Raw genomic sequence first — 25,693 nt, 5'->3', positions numbered from 1 at the left:
TTATGTAATTAAAGCCAGTGCCACTTTTTGATTTGAAGAAATCCAGTATGCCAGTTCATAGCAAGCTAGGACTTTGAGGTATGAAGAAAACAAGCATGGATGTATGTCACATGATGTTTTCATCTTATCAAAGTAAGGCTCCACTTAAAGGCTACTATTTTCACCCTTTCAAATTAAGAATAGTAGAGATGAAGTTTTACATTTACTATATAGGAATGGAGAGAGAGAAATAGCTTAAATGACTTCAGTAAAGGTTATTCTTTCCTGCGGCAGAAATAAGAGTGATTTACTGTGATTTTTCATTACTTTATGAAGATTTAAAAGAGACTGCTCTTCTAACGGCAGGTTCTAAATGCATTTGGTTTAAAGCACTCAATGATGAATGAAAAGGAAAATCAAGAGGTACATGAAGTAAAGGTGATCAATCATTTTATATTAGCTAGGAGAAATTCAAAATTAGGCAATGGTTTTAGTCTGAGAGGGTTCTTTTAAACATTCCCTATAGCCTTTAATATACGTGACCCCTTAAGAATAAATATTTTAACCAAGTACATTCCTCAGTTCATGTGGGTTGCTTTATAAAGATTTATCTTTTCAGGTTATGAAAAGTATTGATGTGCATTGTTGCATGCATTTTTTTCTTTTGAAAAAAGTTTAATATTGCTTTCATAAATTAAAGTTCACAATAAATCCAAGATTATTGAATAATTTTGACCAACTTCTAATAATCTTTCCAGAAATGACATCACAGATGAGCTTTCAGTACAGTCATTTCTAACTCACAATCATACTAACGTTCTTAAACTGAAATGTAAAATATTAAAACACATCCACAGTTGTGAGCTGCCATGTGGGTGCCGGGAACAGAACCAGGGCCCTCTGAAAGAGGACCTGTTAACCTTAGAGCCATCTCTCCAACCCCTTTTAAAAGTTTTGTATATGTGTATAGATATGTATATACAATATGTGTATGTACATATATATATATATATGTGACAGTGAGTGTGCATATAGGTCATTGAATTAGATAGGGGACTATAAGAGGGTAAAGATAAGCATTAAGAAGGAGGGAGTGGTAATAGGATACAGTGACCTGAAAATGGAAAGGAGAGGGGGAAGGGTATGGATGGGGGATGGGGGACAGAGTGGAAAAAGATGAATAGAAACAAATTACAAGCATACCATAAATATAACATATTTTTTGCTAATTAAAAAAGTACAGCAAAAAAACCATCAATATGGACAAATTTGAATAGTGAGTAAATGCTTTTATACTCACTAACTTCTTACACACAGTTCTTAGTGGTAATTATACATTTGTGTGCTCTTTTTAAATGATTATTTCTGACTAATGCGAGTTCCTAACTGTCTTGAAATACTAGGCTTTTCTTTTCTGACATTGGTATTTCATTCATCAATGAAAATATTATCTCATTTGAATTTTAAAAATAAACTGACATAATTTTGGAAAATATTTCAGAAAGATTCATGTAAACCACTTGCTAACTTGCCATTAAAAACACTCCTCCCTACTTAATCATAATTTGTTCCTGTTAGCTGATCGGGACTTGCTTCTATCTCTTATCACAATCTTGGGTATTGTTCAAGGCCTGGAACTAGTCTGTCTTTGGGATTATTGGCTTATGTGAAGCATTCACTGTTGGCATGGGAGAAACTGTAAAACCAGAACTTCAACTGGAGCTTTTCTTTCTTAATTTTTCTGCTGAAAGATAGTGCGGTGGCTTGAAGAACTCTTTGGATCCTGCTTTAGCAAACTGAACTCTGGTCTCTACTACAGAATGTCTTGTCTTGGTCTGGAGCATTTTCAGAAGTGTGGAAGACATCTCTGGTTTACCTTTATAGACCTTTAATGAAGTACAGTATCTCTTTGCTTATCTGATACTCAGTGTGTATTTGTATGCCCAGAGCACATCCCTCAGCATTGACAGTACAGGAATCATATCTCCCAAATTTTATCCCCTTGAGAAAATGGTAACTATCTAGCAGAACATCAGATATTGCTGAGAAAGAAGAGAAATTATTTTATAATCCAGTCTAACAATTGTTTGAGACAACTCAGTTAAATCAGTGCTACCTCCTTGTCTGCTAAGCTTTATGTTTACTAATCTGAGGACTTTTTTTTAAATTTGCCATCATAGACAATTTGTTCATTTAAAAGAATCTAGTTAACTTGTCACCATTACAGTTGAGTGGAAGGTCACTTAGAAGCATAAATTTTTACTATTTCACATCAGTATAACCTTTTTTTTTTAAATTAACAAAACTTCATTGCAAATTGGAGCTAAATATTTACAGTTAAGAAATTTTCTGTGTAGGCATAAAAGATCGCATCATTCAAACCAGCCATTGATGTGCACACTCAACTTTTGATGCAGGCTGGAGATTTTAGGTAGAGTAAATGGGTCACTTTTGCCTCCCATAAATGAGACAGTTAAGTCAAGTCAGCTCATGTTTGTAGGAAATAAGACTTACTTTCACAATCTCAAAATGATCTCTTTGCTGTATGTGCTATCTGTGACTAGAGCTGTTGACTGGGTGGCCTCATTGCTTGCTTCCCTGTCCCAGTGCATGGGTTTCGTTCCGCATGCGCTATCTCTTGCATGACTATGCAATGCCATTATTTCAAGTTCAATCATGGGGCTAGTTTATATTGAAATGTTTTCAACGTTGTTCTTGATATCATTTCAAAGTAGAATTTGAAAGTACACAAAGTAGCTTTTAAAGAAATTGCCTCCATAGAATTTCTTTTTGCAAATCCAATATTAAGTGAAAGCCTCATGATGTTTGTCCTGGCAAAAATGGCAAAGCTGAAGCTTGGTACATAAAACCATTAAAAAGGCAGTCTTTAGAAGCAAGCAGTGGAAAGGATACAAGTGGGCGATCAGCAAGCTTTTCAGGAAAGGCAGGAAGCAGGCTATCAACACTTGGGCCGTTCTTATTGTAGCTGTTATCATAATCGACCGCATGACGCAAAACCGTATCACGTGACTTCTGGGTAGGTATGTAGGTGGTAAGAGGTCACTTTTCACATATGCTCCTTGAAAAGGAAACACATTTAAAGGAAGTTTTAGTCAAAATAATGGCTATGCAAATGTTTAGGTTTGGGGCTAACTTTAAATTTTTAAAAATTCCTCCATCGTCTCTTTTGGCCTTCCTTTGCTTACCTTTTCTGGTTATCGAAGGTTGAGCTCCAGATACACTAGTCTAATTAATGTAAAAATAAAGTGATGTTTAATGCAGCCTTAAGTTTCATGAACAGAAAACACAAGAGGAAATGATCTTTCCTGAAAGGATTTAAGGTTAAAGCCCTGTTGACTTAGGGATGTAGAAGAAACTCTGAAGGTAATATTTACAACCATTCCAGCAGGAAGCACAGAATAGGGCAGAAACAGTGACAGGAAAACCTGTGTGGTTGTGAGTACCAAGGATGAGGGATCGGGAGCTTGGACTTCTTCTGATGGGAGCAGGCGTGCCATAACCCTTGTCTACTGGGCCTTATCTTAAAAAGGGAAAGAGGCTGGATCACATGGGTCTCCAGCATCCCTAGAAACTTTAGATTTAACCTTAAAGAATAGCTTCCGTTGAAAGAAAAGGGCCTTTGATTTTCTAATACTTTAATTTATGACTTATGGTCGGTGGTTTTGGTTGTCAAAAATTATTCACACCTATTTAACTTTACTCTGTTAAATACAAGAAGTGTGGCTTCAGAAATTTGTATTTAAAGCAACTTAAGGTATCCGGATGATTTTTTTTTTTTTTAAACTTCATTCCGGTCATTCTCCCTGTTCAGTAAAGTTGTATACCATTCATTCAGAGTCCATTTTAATTGTTCCATAGAAAGTAATTGATAGTAATTAAATTTTACTAGTAATTTTAATAGTAATAAATTTTTTCCAGACAGAGAGATGCGTGACTACTGAAGTGGTCATCTTTTTTTAACCCCCACGAAAGAGTTTTTATCCCCCCCCCCCAAATCTGTTTCCCTGAGACATCTGGAAAAATGAAGGAACTCAAGAGAACATAAAACGCATTTCAAGACATTCTCTTGAGGGTCTTATAAGCCTTAAAAAAACTGAAAAGGTAAATTTTCCTGTGTTGATTTCTCTGTTTGCATTTGTTCAGTTGTGAGCTGTGATCACCACGGAAGACTCTTAGGTCATGGCCTGCTGAATCTGGCCAAGCGGGACATCTTACTTCATTTTTTCTCCCCCAAAGCAAAATGCTCTGTGTTTAATAAACAAAGTCCCTATACATGAATTGAAGGGCCCTCTTCTGAGTGAACAAACTTGAATGGAGGCCATATTCTTTCTTTATTCGATGTAGTACTTTAGATATTTCCACTTACATGGATTTTTATCATTTTAATTACTAAAGTCAGTAATCGAGACTCCCAGGCTGGCCTTAGACTGATTCGGTATGTAGTAGAGGACGACCTACAACTGCTGATCCTTTTGCCTCCACTTCCCAAATGCTGAGAGACAAGCTTATACCACCTCTGGGGACTTTGTGCACGCACTAGGCAGCACTCCAGGACCTGAGCTACATCTCCAGCCTCCCTTAGAGGCTCCCTTAAATAGTGGGCAAAATAGATTTAATATGTATTTTGGCTTTAACTTTCTAGATAATCTAATTTCATATTGGTAGGTGTATATGAATGAAATAATTACAATGACATGTGAATATGTATTTTGTGAGGATAGCATATGATCAAGTCTGACTTTTTAGAGTATAAAAAAAGTAAAAATCAATCCCTCCTCTGCATGCAAATACATGCCACCAACAGACTGTTTCTAAACTAACTTACCACTTAGCATTTTAAACTTAATTACAATGGAAGAAGGAGGTCATTTCTTATTTTATAAAAGAAAATGCTTAGAAAACCCACTGAAGTTTTAAACTTATGAAAATTTCAGGAAATGAAAAGCATGTGTTTCTGTGCCATTTAAAATTAAACTTTCGGGGCTGGAGAGATGGCTCAGTGGTTAAGAGCATTTACTGCTCTTGATGCTTGCTCCAGGGGATCTGAAGGCCTCCTCTGTCTTCCTTGGACATTTCACGACACTCATGCACTTACATTCAGGCAATACACGCATACACATAAAATAAAAATAGTAAATAAAATATTTTTTAAAAATTAAACTTTTAATTTTACTTAAAAATAACAATTGAATTACCTAATTGTGTCCTCTCATAGAAGAGAACTTCTGCCACCACTACCCCAATAAGAAGTGATTATTACTTATTATTTTAAATTCGCTTAAAGCTTTCAGTGAAATGATTATTTTTAGGGTCATTGAATTATAATAGCAATATTTCATTTCAAGTGATCTCCTAAGGAAGCTTAATTCACTAACTAATACACTTGGTTTTAATATTCTAATATGAAAAGTCTGTTTAAAAATTGCTTCAACCCAGAGTCTCTTGGTTAAATAAAATGCTTAAGAACTGATTTTCTTAGAAATTTCTATCAGGGAAATCTTTATTAAATAGCTGGTTTTCATTTTAGTTATTTAATTGTTGCTTTTAAATTTTTGCTTTATTGGATAGTTTATTAGGTGCAAGATGGTTAAAAAAAGAGAGAGAGAAGGCCTGTTTATTCGAAGAAAACACTAAGAGAAAAGCTCTTACTCAGGTAACTTGGTCCAAGTGACTGACAATATGTGTCAGGGAATCTTTGCCTCCTTATTCATTTCTGGAAGTGTAGACCATGCTGGCCTATAGTAAAGGTAGATACATTTAAATCATAGTTCATATTTTAAGTAAATTAATGGAAATTAATTCAATACCAATTAATATCCTGCCAACTTCTCAACTTCTTTGGCACTAAGTTGTTAAATATATCCATTGATTATTTTGTATATATTTAATCGTATTTTTCTGTTTTGAAGAAAATATATCTTCAAGACATATGTGGATATGTGTATATATGTATCTTAAGGATAAATGAAAATGAATAGTTACAGTTAGGATTAACCTATTTGAAAGTGCATGTAGGAAAGAAAAAAATGCAAAATTATGTTGATTTTTAAATGTTCAGGATGAGGCCAAATGTAGCCCATTTGAAACTTTCGGGAGTGAGTTAAAAGACCAAAAAATGACCAACATAACAACTACCCAATTTGTATAAGCATCCTTCCAGGTAGACACAGCATCTCGATACCAATCTGTGGGACAATATGTCCATCATTGAGTGACACTCAGGATCAGGATCTTCTGGTTTTGTCAAAGTGTATCAGCTCTCTGAGAACTTCTCCAAGCCTGAGAGTTTCATAAAGTAGCCTGAAGCTCATCATTAACAGGATTAAGATGTGGCATGCCCAAATATCCATCTCCTGTCTTGAACTGCTAACCTGATTCAGAACTAGCAATTTTATAGCTAACAGTGGAATTGATGGAGTTCCTGGAGTCATTGTCATACAAGAGAAGCTTTTCCCTTTCAGTACTCATATTTTGAAATATGTTTTACTTTGGTTTTTGTTGAAAATAGACAAGTGTACCCCCCACTGAATTTCTGATTTGAAGACCCTCTTAGGGAATTAAAAAAAAAAAATCTTCAGGGGCCGGAGAGATGGCTCAGCAGTTAAGAACATTAACTGTTCTTGCAGAAGACCTGGGTTTGAATCCCAGCACCCACATGGTGCTAACAGCTGTCTCCAGTTCCAGGGGATCTGACACTTTCTTCTGTCCTCTGTGGGCACTGCACAACAAGGGTGCATTTACATGCATTTAGGCATAACACTCATAGACATAAAATAAAAATAAATAAAAATTTCCGAAAAATCTTGTGCTGGATGGATATGCCTGTAATCCCAGCACCCAGGAAGCTGAGAGAGAAGGATCCCAGCCCTCCAGAGGCTAAGGATCTCAAGTTCAAGTCCAGTCTTGTCTACATAGTGAGATTCTGTCACCCACCTCTACCCCAATAATCTTGCCATATTGCTTCTTACACAGTATAGACTAAACAGATTTTCTTCTTTGAAATAGCAGAAATATGTCATCTTTTTAAAAATGCATAAGTATGTATCTTTTTCCTTTGTGCAAGTATTATGGCCTATTTTAAAAATATTCAGTTTTCTCTCTCTGACTTATTTACTGATTTATGACTACTTTTATAGTACATAACCCGAACAAAACCTACCCATGCATCAATCTGTATCTCTCTGTGTTTCTGCATAAGGGGAGTGTTTTCAGTTCTTCATACAAGTACTTTTACTTGAAATATCAAAGTAATTTAAGCTTGCCTTAGAAATTTCAGGTTATGTTTTTGGAACAAAAGCCATCATTTTGAAAGTTCAAAATCCCTATTAGCCTGTGTAGAAACTTAAGCCTGAGGGTGAAAGCTCATGATAGCCCACTTTTTCAGCCGCTGTGTTTTAAGATAGATTAAAACAGTTTGTTGTAAGTTCAAATGCATTTGGCTTCAATCATCATCTAGAAATTCTCACAAACAACAGCAATTCAGGTTAGTGGATTCAGCAAGACAGTCTTTTTTCAAAGCAAGATGCAGTTAATTTACAGCCTGGCTCTCAAAAGGTTAAAAACTATGATTCTCTGGTGTGTGCCCCCCCACCCCCACCCCAAAAGCCAGATAAGTTTACTTTCTTAAGCATAAAAATAAGCAATATATCTTTTCAATAAATCTGCTAGCACGTAGGGCAGCTGTTAAGCAAACAGAGCTGGATAAGGTTACGAGAAGGAGCTCTGAAGAGCAGAGCTGATGATGCAGAAGCCTGGGAAGAATCTGTCTCAGCCTGTGTTCGTTTGGTGCATTCCACACTTTCTTCAAATGTAGTGAAGCATTTAAAATGCCATTACTCTGAATTTCACATAAAAGTAAAACTCATTCTCAACTCTTTCTAAACATTGCCACATTAAGTAAAATGCAGATAACAAACATGTAAAACCTTGAAGCTTCTCTACCTGTGTGAGGGTGAATGTCTGTAGGATGGGGCCGTTCTCCTCCAAACTGCATGTCTTCCTGTTTTGCAAGCTGCATGCTTTAAAGTTACTGATTATTTTACATAGTACAGATAATTTGGTATGTTGCATAGAAGAAAACCTCATTTTTATTTTCTTTCTAAAATATATCTCTCTATTGAACATTATTAACATTTTCTTTTATTTCAGCTCAGTTTATGCTCTAATAATGGCTAATTGTTATGTTCTAAGCACTTGTTTCTCTGAATGCTCTAATTAATAGAGAAGCATATTTCAATCGCTCTTTTTTCTAAGAAAAAGTCGAGGAATTTTGCTTTATAAAGTAAGATTTTTTTTTTTAAGATTTTTGTTTGTTTGTTTTCTTTAAGTTGCCTCTTGGGAACGTAAGGTTAATACCATGTACAGTACTAGTTTGCATGTATACATTTAAATACTAAAAACTGTAGTACTGCTCGATCCATATCTGACTGCTAGGTTTCAATTGACAGCTGAGGATTTGTGACTGGACCATGAATCAAAACGGCAGGCATTTATACCCCAGTACCAGTGAGGATACATTGGGAATTACTTGGCAAAGGTAACATTTTAATTATTTCCAACCCTACACTTACACCTAAAAATTACATGACCTATAGTGTTTGTTTTTAATTAGTTAAAAGTTCAGTTGTTTTGGCTATACCATCCCTTTTCCCTACCCTTTCCTTTATTTCTCATTTAAATGCAGCATCAAACTAATTTGGGATTATGGCATATGCTAACTGATCATTAGAATTTCTCAATACTGTCAAATGTTTGGTACAATTTATAACATTTTTGGTGAGAGTGGGAGGGGTGTGATTTGACATTTAGATTTAAGGGCCTGAAGATGAAATCATCGCTTTAGGCAAGATTTTTCAGCTATGTGAGGCTAAAACACTGTTTTTCCACATTATATACATTTCCTAACCTCAACTCTTCTCTCTGCTCCTAACGCTAAGCCTTTTTACTTAGTATCATTTATTTTTCTTCCAGAGGGGGAAAACTAGAAGGGAAATTTCAGGTCAATCAATTTACCTGTTGTCAACAGCACCCATACATTTTGGAGTAAGAAGATTATTAGAATCTGTAGCTAAAGATGAAATTTTAATTAATTTTAATTTCTATTTGTATACTGATATGATTTATTTTATTTGGTTGGCTATGAAAATTATTTGAAAATAGTTTTGTCTCATGTATTGATTTTAAAAAGTAATTGTCAGGTAGCTTATGTATTTAAAGCAGTTTGTGTGAATTAATTTCTGGTATAATTTTATATATTGAGATTTAAGAATGTACAAAAGAGAGTGAGATAATCCCTTGAGTTTACTGAATGGAGCCAACATAATTTTTTAGCATTGCTCTGACTGCAGTCTTCTTCCCAGAATGCCTCAGTGGGGCACCTTCTATGCACTGAGTACTAGTTATAAAAAGCTTGCCTCCTTGCCTCCAGCCATACTGCTTGATGATAAGAGTTTGCTGAAGAGTAAGGTTGGAAGGGACAAAAGTCTGTGATTACTCAGATGAAAACTATGAGCTCCCTGGATTCTGTTTTCAAAAGTTCATGGCATTTTACTACTTTAATACCAAAATCATGATAATACAACTTTTCTTCTTTCTAAAGATTGGTAGTAATAATCAGCTTTTAAAATGGATGCATTTTTATGTATTGTGATTTTTTTTTCACCAAGAAGGTTGTATTATACTTCCTAACGGCGGGGGGGGGGATATTAAGGTAATATGTACTTACAAAAGGAAGAAATACTGGGTGAAAATATCATAAATAGTCTTAATGATCAATGGTGCTCAGTTCAACTGAAGGAAAATATCTTAAGAGTCTGAATTAATAAGCCAAAGTTAATATAGTTGGATTTAAGAACACAATGTTTGCATTTTAGTTTATTAAGACCCCCTATACTCCATGCTTTACCTGTCAGTGGTCCATGTCTACACACAAGATTGACATATTTATGACAATTTAAAATTAAATGGAAGGTACACATGTGTATGAATGTCAGAACTTCCTGATCTGTGGATTACTGGTTGCATTTACTTAATCTGGAAGAGCAGAGTACCTCTGAAGTGCAGATTGATGATTTATGATATAACTTCAACTAGTTTCTAGTAGTTTGGGAATTAAAACTTGGTATCCCCCCCCCCAAAAGAAAAGGTGAGTGATGATGGAATCAGAACACAAGTACAGAATGAATGCATGAATGAATGGATGTGATGATTAGCTGCAGTCCTTAGGGAAACATTGTACATGATGAAAACCCCCTTCTTGGCAAGAAAATTGATGTGGCATCTAGTTTGGGCTCATTAGAAATCAGAAAACAAAAATCTGAATTCATGGATTTCCCCCTTCCTCTTAAAATACTATTTTTCTTTGGATTAATAGATAACATCATTTGAAATGTCCTTATTGACTCATAAAGCTCTTAAATTCGTTTGGTTGCATCTGCTCTTTTTATCATGATTCAAGAAGGCACGTAATTAGTAATGCAGGCATCTCTACATATCCCAAGTCTGTGGAGGGGACCACCCTACACACCAGGACAGTCATAGACACGGTTCTTTCAGTCTGTGTATCACACAGTTCAGAATAAATCCACAACAGCAATTTGCTTTGCTTTGTTACTGTTTTCAAAAATGGGCACAATCAGTTCATAACTTTATAATACAAACAGGCCATGTCCATAGCACAGTTTCCCATACATAATTTATAATTTGTACTCTGAAATTGCTTTTAAAACTACATAGTTTTTTCTGCATACAGTATTGTAAAAGGAAATGACAACTGCTGTAACATTGCCACTTTCGGAGCAGATGGTAGACATAGAAGTCTTCAGCACACAACTGAAGCTGTAGCGTAGAAACTATCTGAGAAAGGTAGATTTGTCTGACCAGAGAACTGAATGATTTACCTTTGATGTGGTAGAAAGAGTACAGCACAGGTAGCTTTTGTTGTGGTTGTTGCTTTTGTTTCTAAGAAAAGACAGTCCATGGAGACGGTGTAGGCCAAAGGACCCAGCAGAGCAGGTGTTCAGTTGGCTTTATTTCGTTTGGGTTGTGTCTCCTTTCTTCCTTTCCTGAGAATATAGCCCTTGTCTTGCTTTCTTTTCTGTTGTGCCAGTTGCCTTCCTGAGGTGCTTCCATGTCAAATGCAGTTCACCTGGGGGACTGAAGATGACAGGGAGCTGTGCATGGACTGAGGAAAGCTGGGAGACTTCCTCCTCACTCCAACCCCAACTCAGAAACTTTACCCTCGGCAGCCAAAGCCGACTGTCAGGGTTTTCATAGACCAGATATCTAGGGAGATGTCTTGTTGCTTTGACTCTCTCTCTCTCTCCTCTCTCTCTCTCTCTCTCTCTCTCTCTCTCTCTCTCTCTCTCTTTCTCTCTGTGTGTGTGTGTGTGTGTGCACGCGCACGCGTGCGTGCATGCACTCATAAGTTAAGGGCTTATTAGCATCTTGAGAAAATGAACTTTTCTGCCTAAGCAAGAGGTCACTTACTAGAGTTAACAGACTCAAATGTTGAAGGTCTTACGCCCACTTCACCCCCTAGGAGGGTGATAGGTGATGGATTGCTGTAACTATGTACTGTTGTGTTTGTGTTTTGTCTTCCTCTATGCACAAATTATATTGTTTTTGCACAAGTGAGCTATATGTGGATAAACACATGCAGCAGTTACTGGCCAAGTGGCTTTCTTTCTTGAGAATATAGCCAGACTCTTGCTTGCACTATCAAATGCAAAGGAGCAATATAATCAAATGAAAAGAAAGCTAAAGGACAATCTAAGAATAATATAAACATGTGTTATTTTAAGACATTGGAGGGAGTGCTTTATGCAAAAGAGAAACTGGATTTATTGTTTCGTTCTCCTTTCTCCCCCTTCACCCCTCACGGGAAAATGCAAAGCCACAACTGAGTGGTTGTACGTGTCTGATGGCTTATATAAACATAGAAGGAGCCTTCAGATGGTTAAAATAAACATGTGCGTGTTACTGAAGGATATGTTTACACAAACCATTTGCTCAGCCTCTGAAATAATGAATAAATGAAGATTTCACTGAAATAATTGGAAGATTTTTTTGTTGTTTCTGCTTATGCCATAATTGAATGGCACCAAAGAGACTTTTATCAGCAACTTTCCATGTTACATGTTCCCCGTTCCTTTCTGTTAGTTGAATACTTCATCCTGCCATTACTTTAAACATGTTTTTGTAAGAAATTGTCGTTTATTACTTCAATTCTAGAGAGTTGCTTGATTTCCCAAGAGAGGTTTAGCAGCCAGTAAAGGTTATTTGGATCTGGCTGGTTGGGAGAAGGCGGGCGAAAAGGAAGGGCCAGTAACACGCACTGCACGCCTGTAATTATTGTGGAACGCCGCTGTCCTCAGCCATTTGTCATTTCCCTGCCGTGTCTTTATAAAATGTGTTCTCTCAAAAGCTTAAGAGTAAAAACTTAAACATAATTTCCAATATTAGTTTGCAAATCATATGTGCTTACACACGTGCGAGTGTACCTCTGTGTTTATATGGCCGTAGATATGTGTCATGTGTGTGGTAAGTGCAGGCCTGTCCTTAGGTAGAACAAAGAGTTAACTTTTACTTCAGCATTACACCGAGGTTAGCACTTCCTGCTCTGGGTTTGTTATCTGGACACATAACTGCAGCACAGCAGCTGGGTTGTTCTGAGGTTCCTGGAGGGAGCTGGATTCTCAGAGTGCTGAATCTCCTTTTCAGCTGTTAGCTCTAAAGTGTATTCAGAATGTGCAGATTTTTATACACCATTCCAGGCCCCTAGCAGCACTCTGAGACGCTGATAGAAATGCTGATAGGACAGATGCATAGAAGAATCTTTGGTTCAAGGCAGAGAATTACAAAAGCCAAAGTTGCATGTGATCGGTGTTTGGTAACAGGACTGCTAACTGGTGTTCTTCTTTGCATTTAGACATTCTCTTGAAAGCAGTTACCTTCCATTCTCATCAATATCATTTGCACCTGTTATGAAATCAAAACTAAAGACATTAACATTGTTTAAAATGATCTGAAATGGTTTTCACAAACACATACTGTCTCTGATCTGGCTATTGAAAAATAGGTTGGAACTTGTATTTTTTGCTTACCTTTCTCCATTTATAAAGACTGTACAACAGGACGTTTCCTTTTTATCTAGACAAACTCTTCAGAACACTTCCTAAGAAATTAATTGTATTCCAGCCAGACTTGCATGCTGCCATCCCACAGGAAATGGGTCAGCAATCCATTAAGATGCCATTAGATAATCTAATTTGGAACTTAATCTCTAAATTAACCATGCCCCATACTTGAAGCATACTTGAGAGAAAGAAAAAAAGTTTACGTTTGAATCGATAGGGGAGCCGAAGCGTGAAGAAGGCTGTTTGTTTTTTCTGTAGCTGTGGTCACGTCTCAAGCCGTCTGGTAACCAGGAGAAACCAGACATGATGTAATTCCAGATTGAACTTGAACTTCAGGGACTTAGGATGGGGGAACAATGGGCCACAGGAATCAATAATGTCCATTTTCCACGATTCTGTTTGGAGCTTTGCGTTAACCTTCCTGGGAGAGGCAGCAGGCTGAGAAGTGTGACCAAAATGAGATGACCCAGGGACAAGATGTTAGAGGAAAGAGAACAACTTTCTTGGAGGCTTTCTGAGTAGCACTGAGATTCCAGCAGGACTAGAACGGTCCCCACTGTGCGGTAAAGCAGTGGCCGTTCAGAGCACTCTTTTTTCACTTAGGTAGGACAAACTTAATCTTAGTTTCCTGTCAGATGATTTTTGGCAGTGCGACTGGAGAGGGAGGAGCCAAGATTCAGAAACTATAAACCTTGCTGATTAACCCTTTGCAGCGAAAGGAAGGTTATTAAACACCTACCTTGTTTGAAGATGGTTTATGCAAAGCACCATGTAAACATACGTATTCTGTGTGGCGAAATCGGCTCCATTGAGACCCATACACCCGCCATTCATTAGTTTACCTTTTTGATCCTCATCTTTCTTACTGCTGGGACTAGGTGTACTAGGAATTTGGGTCATATTTAAATAACAAAGTCTATAAATGAGTACACTTTATAGTAACCATAAGAAATTATAGAAGAAAAGGCAACAGCCCACTGAATTTCAAGAAATTGAAAACTAATAAGTAGTAGCATATCAGAAATTGCAGAAAGTTACCATTTTTCTCTACTTCATTTTTCTTTAGGTCTCTGCACACGTGAATAGAGTCAAAGTCCCAATATCAAAAGGTTCAGTTCTTAATCCTTTGTAATCTCATGCTTCAGAATTCCAGTGTAAACAAGTTCTCTCTTTTAGAGGTGAAGTTGTGCAAATAATACTTATTTTTGTTTTAAAATGAAAATCACGTGTTAAAGAATCTCTTGGCCTTTGTACAAAATGTACATTTCTGCTTAATTTAGTATGCCTTTGGTGATCTTCTCTAGTGAAAGGCTCTGTTTTGGAGCACCATTTTTGTATGGAATTTTGTCTGCTGTTGAAGAATCACTTATGCAAATCAAGAGGAGCTGTAGCTCTCTTAACAATAGCCCTGCAAAGGAACCCGGGGTGGAGAGGAATACAGACTGGAGGGAGGAGTGAAAGTGGCATGTGGCTCTGCAGCGTGGTCTGTGGGAGGAGATGAAGCTCAGTACAGTTAGCCTGATAATTCCGTGTATTCTCAATGACGTCAGCCTCCCACCGCTTCTTAAGTGGTTATCTGTGTATGTGTGTGTCCGGTAATTTATTTATAACTAGTCATCTTCATACTTCTCCACTTTACATTTTGAGCTCTAAACTATGAACAAGACCAAACAAAATTGTTTTTAAAAATTTGCTTAATTTGGCTGATTGGGTTTTTTTTTTTAAATCATACTTCTATTTTAACTAAGTATTCTAAGCAAGTAAGTTTTTGTTCCCCTTTAGTACATAGATTGCCTTGTTGAAGGACCTTCTAGGGTTCTATAAAAACTTTTATACTACAAGTTTAGCAGTTTGCTGAGCTCATTTAGTATTTAGCTGCAGTGGTTCTGTGTAAAGACGTTTCTTGCTTGTGTTCTTCGTTAGGTAAAGTATTTCACTGTAATGTGTCCTTTTTTGACTTAGAAAATGCTTATACTGGCACATGGTACAGTTAACCCTCCATCTAGCATACCCCAGGAGCAGAACCCATCTGAAACAATTGAGTATCAGTCAACAAGGTTTGACAGCCTACCATTTGATGTTATTTTCCAAACCGTTGCTCCCCGAGGATTAACAATAAAAGAGGCTATTTACCTACTTAGTTAAGAAATAAATGTGTTTCTCTTTCATTACTGTGAAGTGCTATTGCTTGCAGTTAGAGTCGTTCCGCAAGCCACCTGCAGTTCATGAGATTTGGTGTTTCCCAGAGAGCCCACAAGGGTACTTTGCAGATCAGGTAAGAGCTAGCCAGGGAGCTTTCTGATATAGATTATTACAAATAGTGATAATCATTAGAAATCATCTTGCATGCAAATAGGATCATTCAGATGGCAATAGAAATCATTAAAAATGGGAAAAATAAATCGAACAAAGCCAAGACCTGTGTAAAGCACACTGTATATTCCACTTCTAGTCTGGCCTCATATGAAAAGGACTCAAAAGCAAATCACTGTCACACGCCCACAGCTGTACATACACAATGAAGGCACACATTGCTTTCAGGTGTGAAAAGTAACTGGCATTGGACAAAGAAAGGACAGTTACTCATGCTGAAGTTGGCCTCAAGAGTTATGCTTCCAGGGGAGTCCCAGAGCGTCTGACAGGCCATAAGTCAGTGATTCTCTTCTATAATCTACCTGTAGTTAAAAAAAAATGATATTTATATATTAGAACCTTGACACTATATGAACCAATTGGAATGCCTAATTCATTATCAAATGAACACCAACTAGTAATATGTGAATTCTTCCATTTTTCAAAGAGCTCTTACTGTTTTAGTGACCTAAGACAACAGGTGAGGTTTTAGTATTTACTTATTTTTATGTGTTTGCGTGTGTGCCTAAGTGAGTTTATGTGCACCATGTATGTACAGGAGCCCTCAGAGGTCAGAAGAGGGCGGCAGACCTATTGAACTGGAATTGTAGGTGGTTGTGAGCTGCCATGTATGTGATGGGAACAGAACTCGGGTCCTCTGCAAGGGCAGTAAGGGCTCATAACTGCTGAGCCAGCTCTCCAGCCTCTAGGTGAAGTTTTTTACTTTGGTTCTGTCTCAGCTTAATGACTTCATCTGTGTGTATTTGGCATCCTGTAGTTCTGGTTGGTTATTGAGTTGAAAGCTAAGGAGCCAATCATTTTGGCCTCGAAGGCACACTCACTGAATTAAAAAAGAATTTTTAAAAAATAACTACATCAGATGTTGCTTTGGTACCAAGAACAACTTTTTCCTCTTTCAGTGGAAAACAAATAGTCCATTTATTCCTTTAGTGCAAAGAATAACTGATTTATACAGTTTATCCTGAATAAGAAATATACAGGTAGCAAGTTTTAAAGAGTGAGTACCTCCTTCCCTCTGAGCTGTCACCATAATGTCACCCTGGCTGAACTAGGTCTGCTTCCCGGGAAGATAGGGTTTTTTTGGTATTTGATATTGCTTGGCCTCTGTGCACAAGCCCCTTCTGCAATATTGGCTAGGCCGTGATATAGTTTGCGTGGCACCTAGCAAACTCATTGTCTCTTGAGACAAATGCTTGCCTTTAGAAAATACTGTTCAAAAGTTCTTTCTAAGGATAGTCTAGCATCTCATTTTGTAAGAAGGCAGTACATAGTGAAATGGCCATGGGACTCAGAAAGAGCTGATAGTATGTGAGGGATAGGTGGGACATTGGCCTCAGTTTCTTTACCTGTGAAATGGGGATGATAATGGCCATTTCAAGAATTCATATGTAAAACACCAAAGATGGTACCTTGCTCTTAGTGGTCGTCAGCATGGTTATTGTCTGGAAATTTCTCCATTTGTGCTAATGCTGTGCATTGAATCATGCAGACGTCTGAATTATTTCCAATTCAGTTGTCTTCCTGCTAGCCTCAAAGTTTTCTTTAAATGATTTGGTCAGTTTCTTAAAAAAGACGTGCCCCTAGTGTAGAGTGAACCAGGGCCATCATCTACCATGAACACATCATAAAGTCAAAGTAATTGACTTACTTCTTCCTCTTGCATGGAGAACCAGTTCACATAAGTGGTCATAATAAAGTGACTTTTTTCTCCAAGATATGAGACATTTTGTTTTGTTTTTGAAATTTTGTGTTAGCTTTGATGTGTTTTGTTTATAAGGATACGTCATTATGCGTGCCATCAGGCTGAGCTGGATTCTGCTTTACAATCCTATCAAAATCTTTTGAATTGTTTTTGTGCCTTACTTTTCATTCTTTTACTTTCATTGTATGATGATGGGCAGTACATGTTTTCTACACATATGCTATCAAATATCAATCAGATTCATCTTGAATTTGCCTCAAGAAAGATTATTTGACATTGGAAAGTTTAAAAACAAAGTAAATGTGACCTTGAAGATACATTGTTAAAGTGTCTGCAGTTGGTCTTGACTATTTTAAATCCTTTTAGTTATGTTCAGACTCTTTCGAGTCAAAGTGTAGTTTGTTGGATTGAACATAAAATAATTGGTAGAATTCTACCATGAATTAAGACCAGGAAGAATTTTACACGTAGCTAATCTGCATGTGTAGATGTATTTATTTCATACAAATATGTGATTACTGGCATTGATTTGTGTTAGAGATAGGGTTGTATTGATAATGTGGCGTTGATACCTTCTTACTTGAATAAGTTTACAGTTTTAGGTGCTAGTTAGGATTTTTCTAATTAAATGATCTAGATCATTTTATTTGACTTAATATTTTTTTTTACATTGTGATACTGGTTTTGAATTACTTTTATCAGGATTTTCCCCCTAAGGGAACTGAAAAAAAAAAAAACCCTCTAAAGAATATGCCTTATAGTTGTGAACTGAACCTACAGGTTGGCAGTAAGAGGCTTGTAAAACTCAGATACGGGGTCTGCATGTTCATGTTTGAGATTTACTTTCCCCCAAAGGTTCATAAACAGTATTGATAAATATATTGCACCCCACTGTTTTGCTATGGCCATAACATAGGCTAGGAGGTTTAAGGATTTAACTAAACATTTAAATTAAATTTGTTACACGTTCTGCAGCAAAAGTCCAGAATTAAGTTCTTTTTATCAGACATTTTCTTAAGAATGATAAGAGTAAAAAAGCAATTGGAAATTAAACCTTAAGTTCTTATCTTTTCTCCCAGTAGCTGTAGACTTATAATTTTAGGAGTCGCTCCTAGTTTCAGTCATTAAAATACACTCTGTATGTATAGAGCATTCGCTCTGTAGATGAGTTTCTTACGTATTTTAGGATTCTTGTTGATTTTGCAGTGACTCGCCTGTTGTTAATTGTATTGCCTGGGATTATTTGTTGAGCTAGTTCTTTTGCTTTTGATGCATGCTTCTTTAGGTTAAAAATAATAGGTGACTATTTTGTAATTTGTCTTACTGTTAAGAAATAGCATCATCTATGGCCAGACTCCATAAAGATAGATAAGACTAGGCCATTTTCTCCATGGAGTTCACCTTTCAGTCAGAGAGATAATTTCAGAGAGCGGATGATCATGGTATGAATAACAAATACCGTGATAGGGCTGTGTACAAAGCGCAAAGGAAGCACCACTAAGGAGAAAATAAGTTTCTTGATGCATTATGTAACATTGTTCCCAATCAATGGTGCAAACTACGGAAATAATTGCTGAAGATGTGTGTGGGAAGAGAGCAACGTGTGAAAACAGTTAAGTCTCTTAGAAAAGATTTCAATAACAATATTCTTAGAGTTATTTTTTTAATCAAACAATGAACACATAAAAGTTGGAATGCTATTTTTCCTACATAAACTTGTTAGGACAGAGCATCTCTAACTTTAAATTCAGAGATATCTATTTTCTCTGAACGGGATCAAATGACAGTGTGTTTATAAATACATGAGATTAAGGTCAATACTTTTAAAAAATAGTTGGGTGTGAGTTCAATTGATCTGCTCATCTAAAATTGTATAGTGCTCTACCATATGCCAGGTCCTTTACGAAATGACAAGAGATGAATTTTGCTGTCGTGATGTTTGACATCATAAAACCTCTTGAACAAAAAAAGGTCATTGTGATTCTTTTTTATTTGAAACATTGTCAGAGAAATACATACCTAGACAGGTAGAAATAAGCCAGGTTTTGTATAGAGATATCCTCAGAGTAAAATGATTATATATAAGGGTTTTTTTTCCAATCTAAAATTGTTCCTTTGTATTAACTTTCCATGATGCTTTTCCCCCTTTGGGACTCAAACATGAACAGATTAGTGTATGTAGATGGCTAACTGCAATAACAGTATCCATCTTGCCCTATAGTTTCAACAGTAAGGCAAAGGACACTACATTTAAAACATTGAAAGTATGTCTGCCTGCCAAGCCACTGTGATACCAGGCTGATTTGTCTGTTTGGTGTTATCCTAGTTCAGTGACCATTTTCCCAGCTGTTACTTAGCTAACATGAATTCCAAGTTGAATATTGATACAAACAATACAGGTGATTAGGTGGGCCCCAAAATGTCTGGTGTGGGGTGTTTCATGGTATGTGAATCTGGCCTTCCTTTTCTGGTACTTTTATGAGAAATAATGCTTGTAGCAACTAGAGAAGTGTTTTTCAAACTTATTTTTAGACCATCTCAAATCCTACATAGATTGACGCACAGCTGACTAGGGAAGCTTGCTCGGCCCTCACCCTCCTCTTTGTGCTCTCCCTCAGAGGACCTCAGATGTGCGGTCATTCCTGGTGGTAAGGGCAGGGAATGCTCAGGCCTCTGTTGCCAGCCAGTGTAAGGAAAAATAAATTGAAAGGAAAACTTTGGTTCTACTAAGAGGAAATCATGCAGGAGAGTAGGAAAATACTGGAGAGTCTTGGAACAGACGCTCAAGAGGAGATCTGGCAGCCTCCTGCGCTGCGTCCTCCGCAGTGGGCTTCTTCTGCATAGAGCCGAACAAAACCGGCTCATGTGGTCCAGGACAAATGTTCATTTGATCTACTAAAATTCTTCAGTTACGTTTGATAATAGATATTTCAAATTGCATACTATGGGCCTGCCTGAAATGTGTTATTTCCTCATGTGAGGGAAAAAGAAATACATTTCATTACATTTTTAAATTTTATTTAACCCAATAGGCAGATAAAACCCATTTACTCCAATGACTTGTGAATGAAAGGTTAAGCAAGATTGATATATCTGGCAAACTACAGAAGTTGTATCATTGTAAATTGTTGCTTTTTTTCTTTTCTTGGACAATAAAAATTATATTGCATTTTTTACATTGAAGTGAAGAGGATCAAATATTTTAAGAAGAACATCCATAATCACTAGAGTTCAAGAACTGTGAATGTTTCCTAATTCACGTTTCTCTGCATCTCAGTTAGGTCTCACTTTCCATGAAATAAACAGATCATAAAGTGTATGTATAGTGTGTATAATTTAGCACAGTTATTTCATATTATTAATTTTGAAAATGCAATAGTCATAATTTGTTGTGTCTAGATGTTATCCTTTCATACTGCTGTAAATTTTAACATTGTGTTTTTTCTTTTTCTCTCTCCCTCCCTACTGCCCCTCTGTCAACAGTCCTGGTACCTGGGCTAGCTTGGTTCCTTTCCAAGTGTCAAATAGGACACCCATCCTACCGGCAAATGTCCAAAATTATGGTTTGAACATAATTGGAGAACCTTTCCTTCAAGCAGAAACGAGCAACTGAGGGAAAAGGAAATGCAACAATAGTTTAAGAAATTTAGGGGAAAAAAAATCAAAACAAAAAGCAAAAAAAGGAAAAGAGGAAGACGGGACAAAACAAAGGGAGAAGGGAGAGAAAATGAAGAAAGAAGATGATAGACCAGCAACTGCAGCACTTACAATCACTAATTCCCTTAAGGTTGAAACTATAATGACATTCAAGGGTCGATGATATTTCACTGATGGTAGATCGCAGCCCCTGCAACGTAGCCTTTGTTACATGAAGTCCGCTGGGAAATAGATGTTCTGTCTCTATGACAATATATTTTAACTGACTTTCTAGATGCCTTAATATTTGCATGATAAGCTAGTTTTCTTGGTTTAGTCTTCTTGTTGTTTACGCATGGAATCACTGTTCCGGTTATCTCACCAACAAAGGCTAGGAGGCAGCGCCAAAGGTGCTGGAGAGCCACGAGCCAGCCATTTTATAAGCACTCTGATTTCTAAAAGTTAAAAAATATATAAAATCTCTGTAGCCTTTAGTTATCAGTACAGATTTATTGAATTTTGGCCCTTAACCCAGCCTTTCCCAGTGTGTAACCCAGTTTGGAATCTTCAAAAAAAAAAAAAAAAAAAAAAAAAAAAAAAAAAAAAAAAAAAAAAAAAAAAAAAAAAAAAAGAAAAAAAATGAAAAAAAAGAAAAATAGAAAAAAAAAACCAAAAAACAGTTTGAACTCAAAGGCTCTATGGAAGAAATGCCTCTATGTAGGTAAAGTGTTATCTCTGCATGCAACAGTAAAAATTAATATAATATTTTCCCCACAAAAGAAACACTTAACAGAGGCAAGTGCAATTTATAAATTTATATCTAAAGGGGAATCATGATTAAAGTCCTTTAGCCCTTGGACTCTAAATTGAGGGGATTAAAAAGAATTTAAAATAATTTTGAACGAATTTATTTCCCCCTCAGTTTTGAGGGCATTTAAGAAGGCATTGAATCAAGACAGATCATGTGCTCGAGGAAAAATGAATGAAAACACAGCACTTATGTCGGTGGCTTAGCTGCAGCCTCCCTGGAGGTCGAGTTATTTATTTAAAATTACTGGTTGCATCAAGAACCCATAGGGTGTACAAAAGGTTCTATAAAATCTGCATTCTAGAGACAAAGAGGCAGGCAAATCCATGTCACCAGGGTAAAACTTACAGTTTACAAACTGGGAACGCCAGGGTGTAGGATATAAAAACGCACTCTTGAGGAAGCAAGTGTCATCAGGGTGCTGGAAACTTGCATGGTGCTTACAGACATTAGCCTTGTTCAACAAATTTCTTGTATTGACAGATCCATAGTGTGCATGGGCAGACACATGTTGCCTCTATGTCTCTTAAAATTTTAATTAAAAATAATCTTTCCAGTAATCCTAATTTGCACGAAGATATAATGTCCACATTACGTGCCTTGCCTTGAAATCTAGAAAACAAAAGACAAAAAAACACAAAAAAAAACACAAAAAGTGACATCACTACACTTGTTTTGCTGCATTTATTATCATTTTAAATCTTTACCATTTTTATGACAAAATATTTTGTACTCCAGACGAAGAAAAATGTGTGACATCATGGATTTTTTAGACAGTTATACCTTTATCTCACATTTATAAAGCATATCATGGCTGTGTATAGTTGCCGCTTAAAAATTGTAATCGACCAGCAATATTTTCAGTATTTTGGTGTTTTTTCTATTAACCTTTCATGTTTTTCATCTTCCAATTAATATTTGGGGGGAGGGTTTCAAATTTATACGAATTATGCAATACCAAGTTTGCCTATGTGGGTAGTGCTCTTAGCTGTATTGGTTATAATAGGTAAGTACACAGATTTAAAAAAAATAATGTATGCTTTTTTTGTTTGTTTGTTGTTTGTTTTAATTGACCAAAGTGGGTACTGCTATTTTTGCAGTGTGATGAGGTCCTTTTGTGTACTGAGAGATGGACAGGGGATTTTTTTTTTAATATACATATATATATATATTCTGGGGCGGGTGGGAGGATTTTTAACACTTTACAGTGTAGCTGTGAAGCACTGCACCCCGAGGTGGGCCTGGGCTGCAAAGCGATCATTCTGCCTACTGTGACAAGTTTCAATTTACACAGGTTTCCCTCTCTACTTTCTCACCTGGGGTGCAAGCCGAACTCATTTCTGATTTTCAAGATAACAAATTAGGAGGAACAAGCAAACACAATAAATCCTCCTAGAGGCAGACTTGGCTTAGAAGAACTGTCTTATCTTATTTTAGTTGTTGTTGATAGTTTTTCTTAAAAGTTCCAAATCCACAGTGGAAAGTGAGCCTGTCTCATACTTGGCAAAGACATTGCTTCAAATGTCCACAGAGCGGATGTTGGCTGTTTCACAGTTTTGAGGTTTAACACAGGAATATGCTTTCTCCTACCAAGCACATTCAGCCAGCTGGAGGGAGTGCGCCCATATTCTTTCCCAGCCCTGTTTCATTTTGTTAATGACAGGATATGATTTACCTGTGACTTACTACTTCAGATGAATGGCAGTGCACTTGGGATTTTGTTTTTCAATATCCAGAAGATTGACTAGAGAGAGAGGATTGCTGTTATTGAATGTATTTGGACTGATAGATTAAAATCAAAGTTCAATTTTTAAGGAACAAAAATAAATAAATCTTGTTTTTATTTTACCCACCCTTATAAACTGAAAAGTAGAACAGAATTTTAAGAAATTAATTTTCCTGTGGATGAATTAAACCTATTAGATAATGAGATTTGTTTTGAAGGGATAGTACTTCAAATATATATTTGGGTTAATTTCCCCTGAGGGCTAGAGGTGAATGGAGGCTGATTTTATTTTGTCCTCCCCTCACCCCCACCCAGTCCTGTTGAGTGAATTCATTGCTAGAGGGAGACTCTTTCAAAATTAGGAACACACAGTAGGCCACATAGAGTAGCCCGTGACCCCCGCCCCCCCAGGCCATGGCCTAATAAGATAAACTGTCAGTTGTCCTCACAGCAGATCATTTAATGATGAATACATTAGAACAATGCTTATAGGCCTAAGAATTGTTTCTGATTCATCCACTCAGTTTGATGGCCCAAATGCTGGATAGCACAGTGGGATCCTAGGACCCAGGTTCCTAAGGAAGTGCCACCATGTCTGGGACGCCCTGCAGACAGCAGAGCCTCTCAGCCAGGCTCTGCATGTATCTCTGGCCTGTTAGGTGAAGAACACAGCCCCACAGGACACACAGTATTCTTTCTGGGCAGACTCACTCTCCTTTTTGCTAGTGAATGAGGAATTCTAGCTAAATTAAATATCGTGCTGTGGGTATTCCTGCCTGCCTCTTGGATACAAAGGCCTAGTATGAGTGTTGACTTTTTTCAACCAGTTTTTCTTCTTTCCTTTTGTGATAAATCTCTTGAAAGTACTACTATATATAATCTCAAATCCATTTTTTAGCCTCTTCTTTTTTTTTTTTTTAAACCAGGAAGTATACTCTGATGAGGGGCCCCACTTTTGCAGATCTTGCACGCCCCTTCCTTACCCAGCGCTGCAGAGCTTTCAGGATGGGGACGGTCACTCAAGGGCGCCTGTCTCTACAGGTGTGGTGGTGTCTCTGGCCACCAGCTCATGGCACTGTCCAGCCTTCGTTGCGTTGCTTTGCAGCCCACCACTCACAGTGCCTCTGAAGTGTGTTTCCCTGGAGTGACGTGAGCAGTTGAGGCTTGCCTAAGGAAAAATCCTGAGGGGCAGTGAAGGAGACTGTACATAAAGACATGGCAAAACCTTAATTATAGCAATATAGTTATCGGGTAATGTTCGGGTGGGCAGCTCCATTAAAAAGTATGTGAATGGATCTGTGAAGCTGCGAGAGGAAGAAGAGAGGTCTTCTGAATGAACCGCCTACCTTGTAGACAGTAATTTGTACACTGTATAGTTTTGTTAAGAATTTTTTTTAAATTAAAATGCCCATGTTTGTAAAGCTAACTTTTTAACAATTATAATGGAACTGTATGTTGTTTCCATTTTTAAAGTAAACAAGAATATTCCTTGTTTAGAGACTGGACTTGAGTTAAAACTCTCCAGGCTCATAAGTTATGTATTAAAAAGAAATCTGTCCATGTTAGGAGATATTTCACAGATTCCTGTGCTTGAAAAGCACAGGACACTAATCCTTTAAAAAAGTGTAAATGGAGAAAAGTTATATTTTATGAAGGTTATTTTGTTGTATTTAGTATTGGAAAAGTTGGTTTTCAGAGCATTTCAGAATGTCGGAAGCACCACTGTCTTTTTATTAGTATATAAGGCCTTTAGCAAAAAGTTTTTGTGATTATTACATGATGGTATTTAAGGTTAAGTTTCACAGAGCATTCAGGATAGGCAGAAAACAAACAGTGCTATGTCTCAACATGAGGTGTCCTCAGGGAGCAGAATCTTGGATTTGTGACTTGTAGGTTCATAAGGACTCGACGAAAGAGATTGCACGGGAACATCTTCAGCGGTGTGAAGCAGGACGTGTTCTCTACCTAGACTCAGAGTCTATGTACTGTGTGAAACAATGAAGGCTGCAGAAGCCGGCCGTATTCAGTGTACAGTATTCATTCTCAATGAAACAACTCTACAATATTGCTGGCAGATAGGCCCCAAGCATGACATTCAGTATAGTTTACATGTTCCTGTCAAGGTCTTTTGTTAACATTAACCAGCTGCATGCTTCCTGGACATTAAGAATTTGGGTTTCTATAGAAAACTTTTTAAAATGTGCAGGCTATTCAAGTCCAACAGTAAAAACTCAAAATTGAATGTTCTGCTCCGTGCTGAAGGAGCTGAAAGCTGCCTTCTTCATATTTTGCACTTTCTGGTAGTTCCCCTG

The 25,693-nt window shown here is 37.0% G+C and overlaps 1 protein-coding gene across 9 annotated transcripts in view; it reads left to right on the top strand.

Moving 5' to 3' along the window:
* Window positions 1-25,693, top strand: part of Nfib (nuclear factor I B) — a 236,925-nt gene that overhangs the window by 209,710 nt on the left and 1,522 nt on the right. For 5 of the 9 annotated variants that reach the window (XM_029553906.1, XM_008848833.2, XM_008848829.3 and 2 more), the window contains 2 exons: window positions 8,448-8,536; window positions 20,695-25,693. The exon at window positions 20,695-25,693 is cut by the window's right edge and continues 1,522 nt beyond it. In XM_029553906.1, coding sequence (XP_029409766.1) covers window positions 8,448-8,536; window positions 20,695-20,824 — 219 coding nt within the window. In that variant the 3' untranslated portion in view covers window positions 20,825-25,693. The remainder of the gene's footprint in view (window positions 1-8,447; window positions 8,537-20,694) is intronic. The other 4 variants (XM_008848834.2, XM_008848832.3, XM_029553907.1 and 1 more) reach the window with 1 other exon arrangement.

This window comes from Nannospalax galili, unplaced genomic scaffold, assembly GCF_000622305.1.
Source record: "Nannospalax galili isolate Female #2095 unplaced genomic scaffold, S.galili_v1.0 scaffold663, whole genome shotgun sequence".
Classification (NCBI taxonomy): domain Eukaryota; kingdom Metazoa; phylum Chordata; class Mammalia; order Rodentia; family Spalacidae; genus Nannospalax; species Nannospalax galili.
The sequence above is the reverse complement of the archived record's forward strand: the minus strand, read 5'-3'. Positions and strand labels throughout refer to the sequence as shown.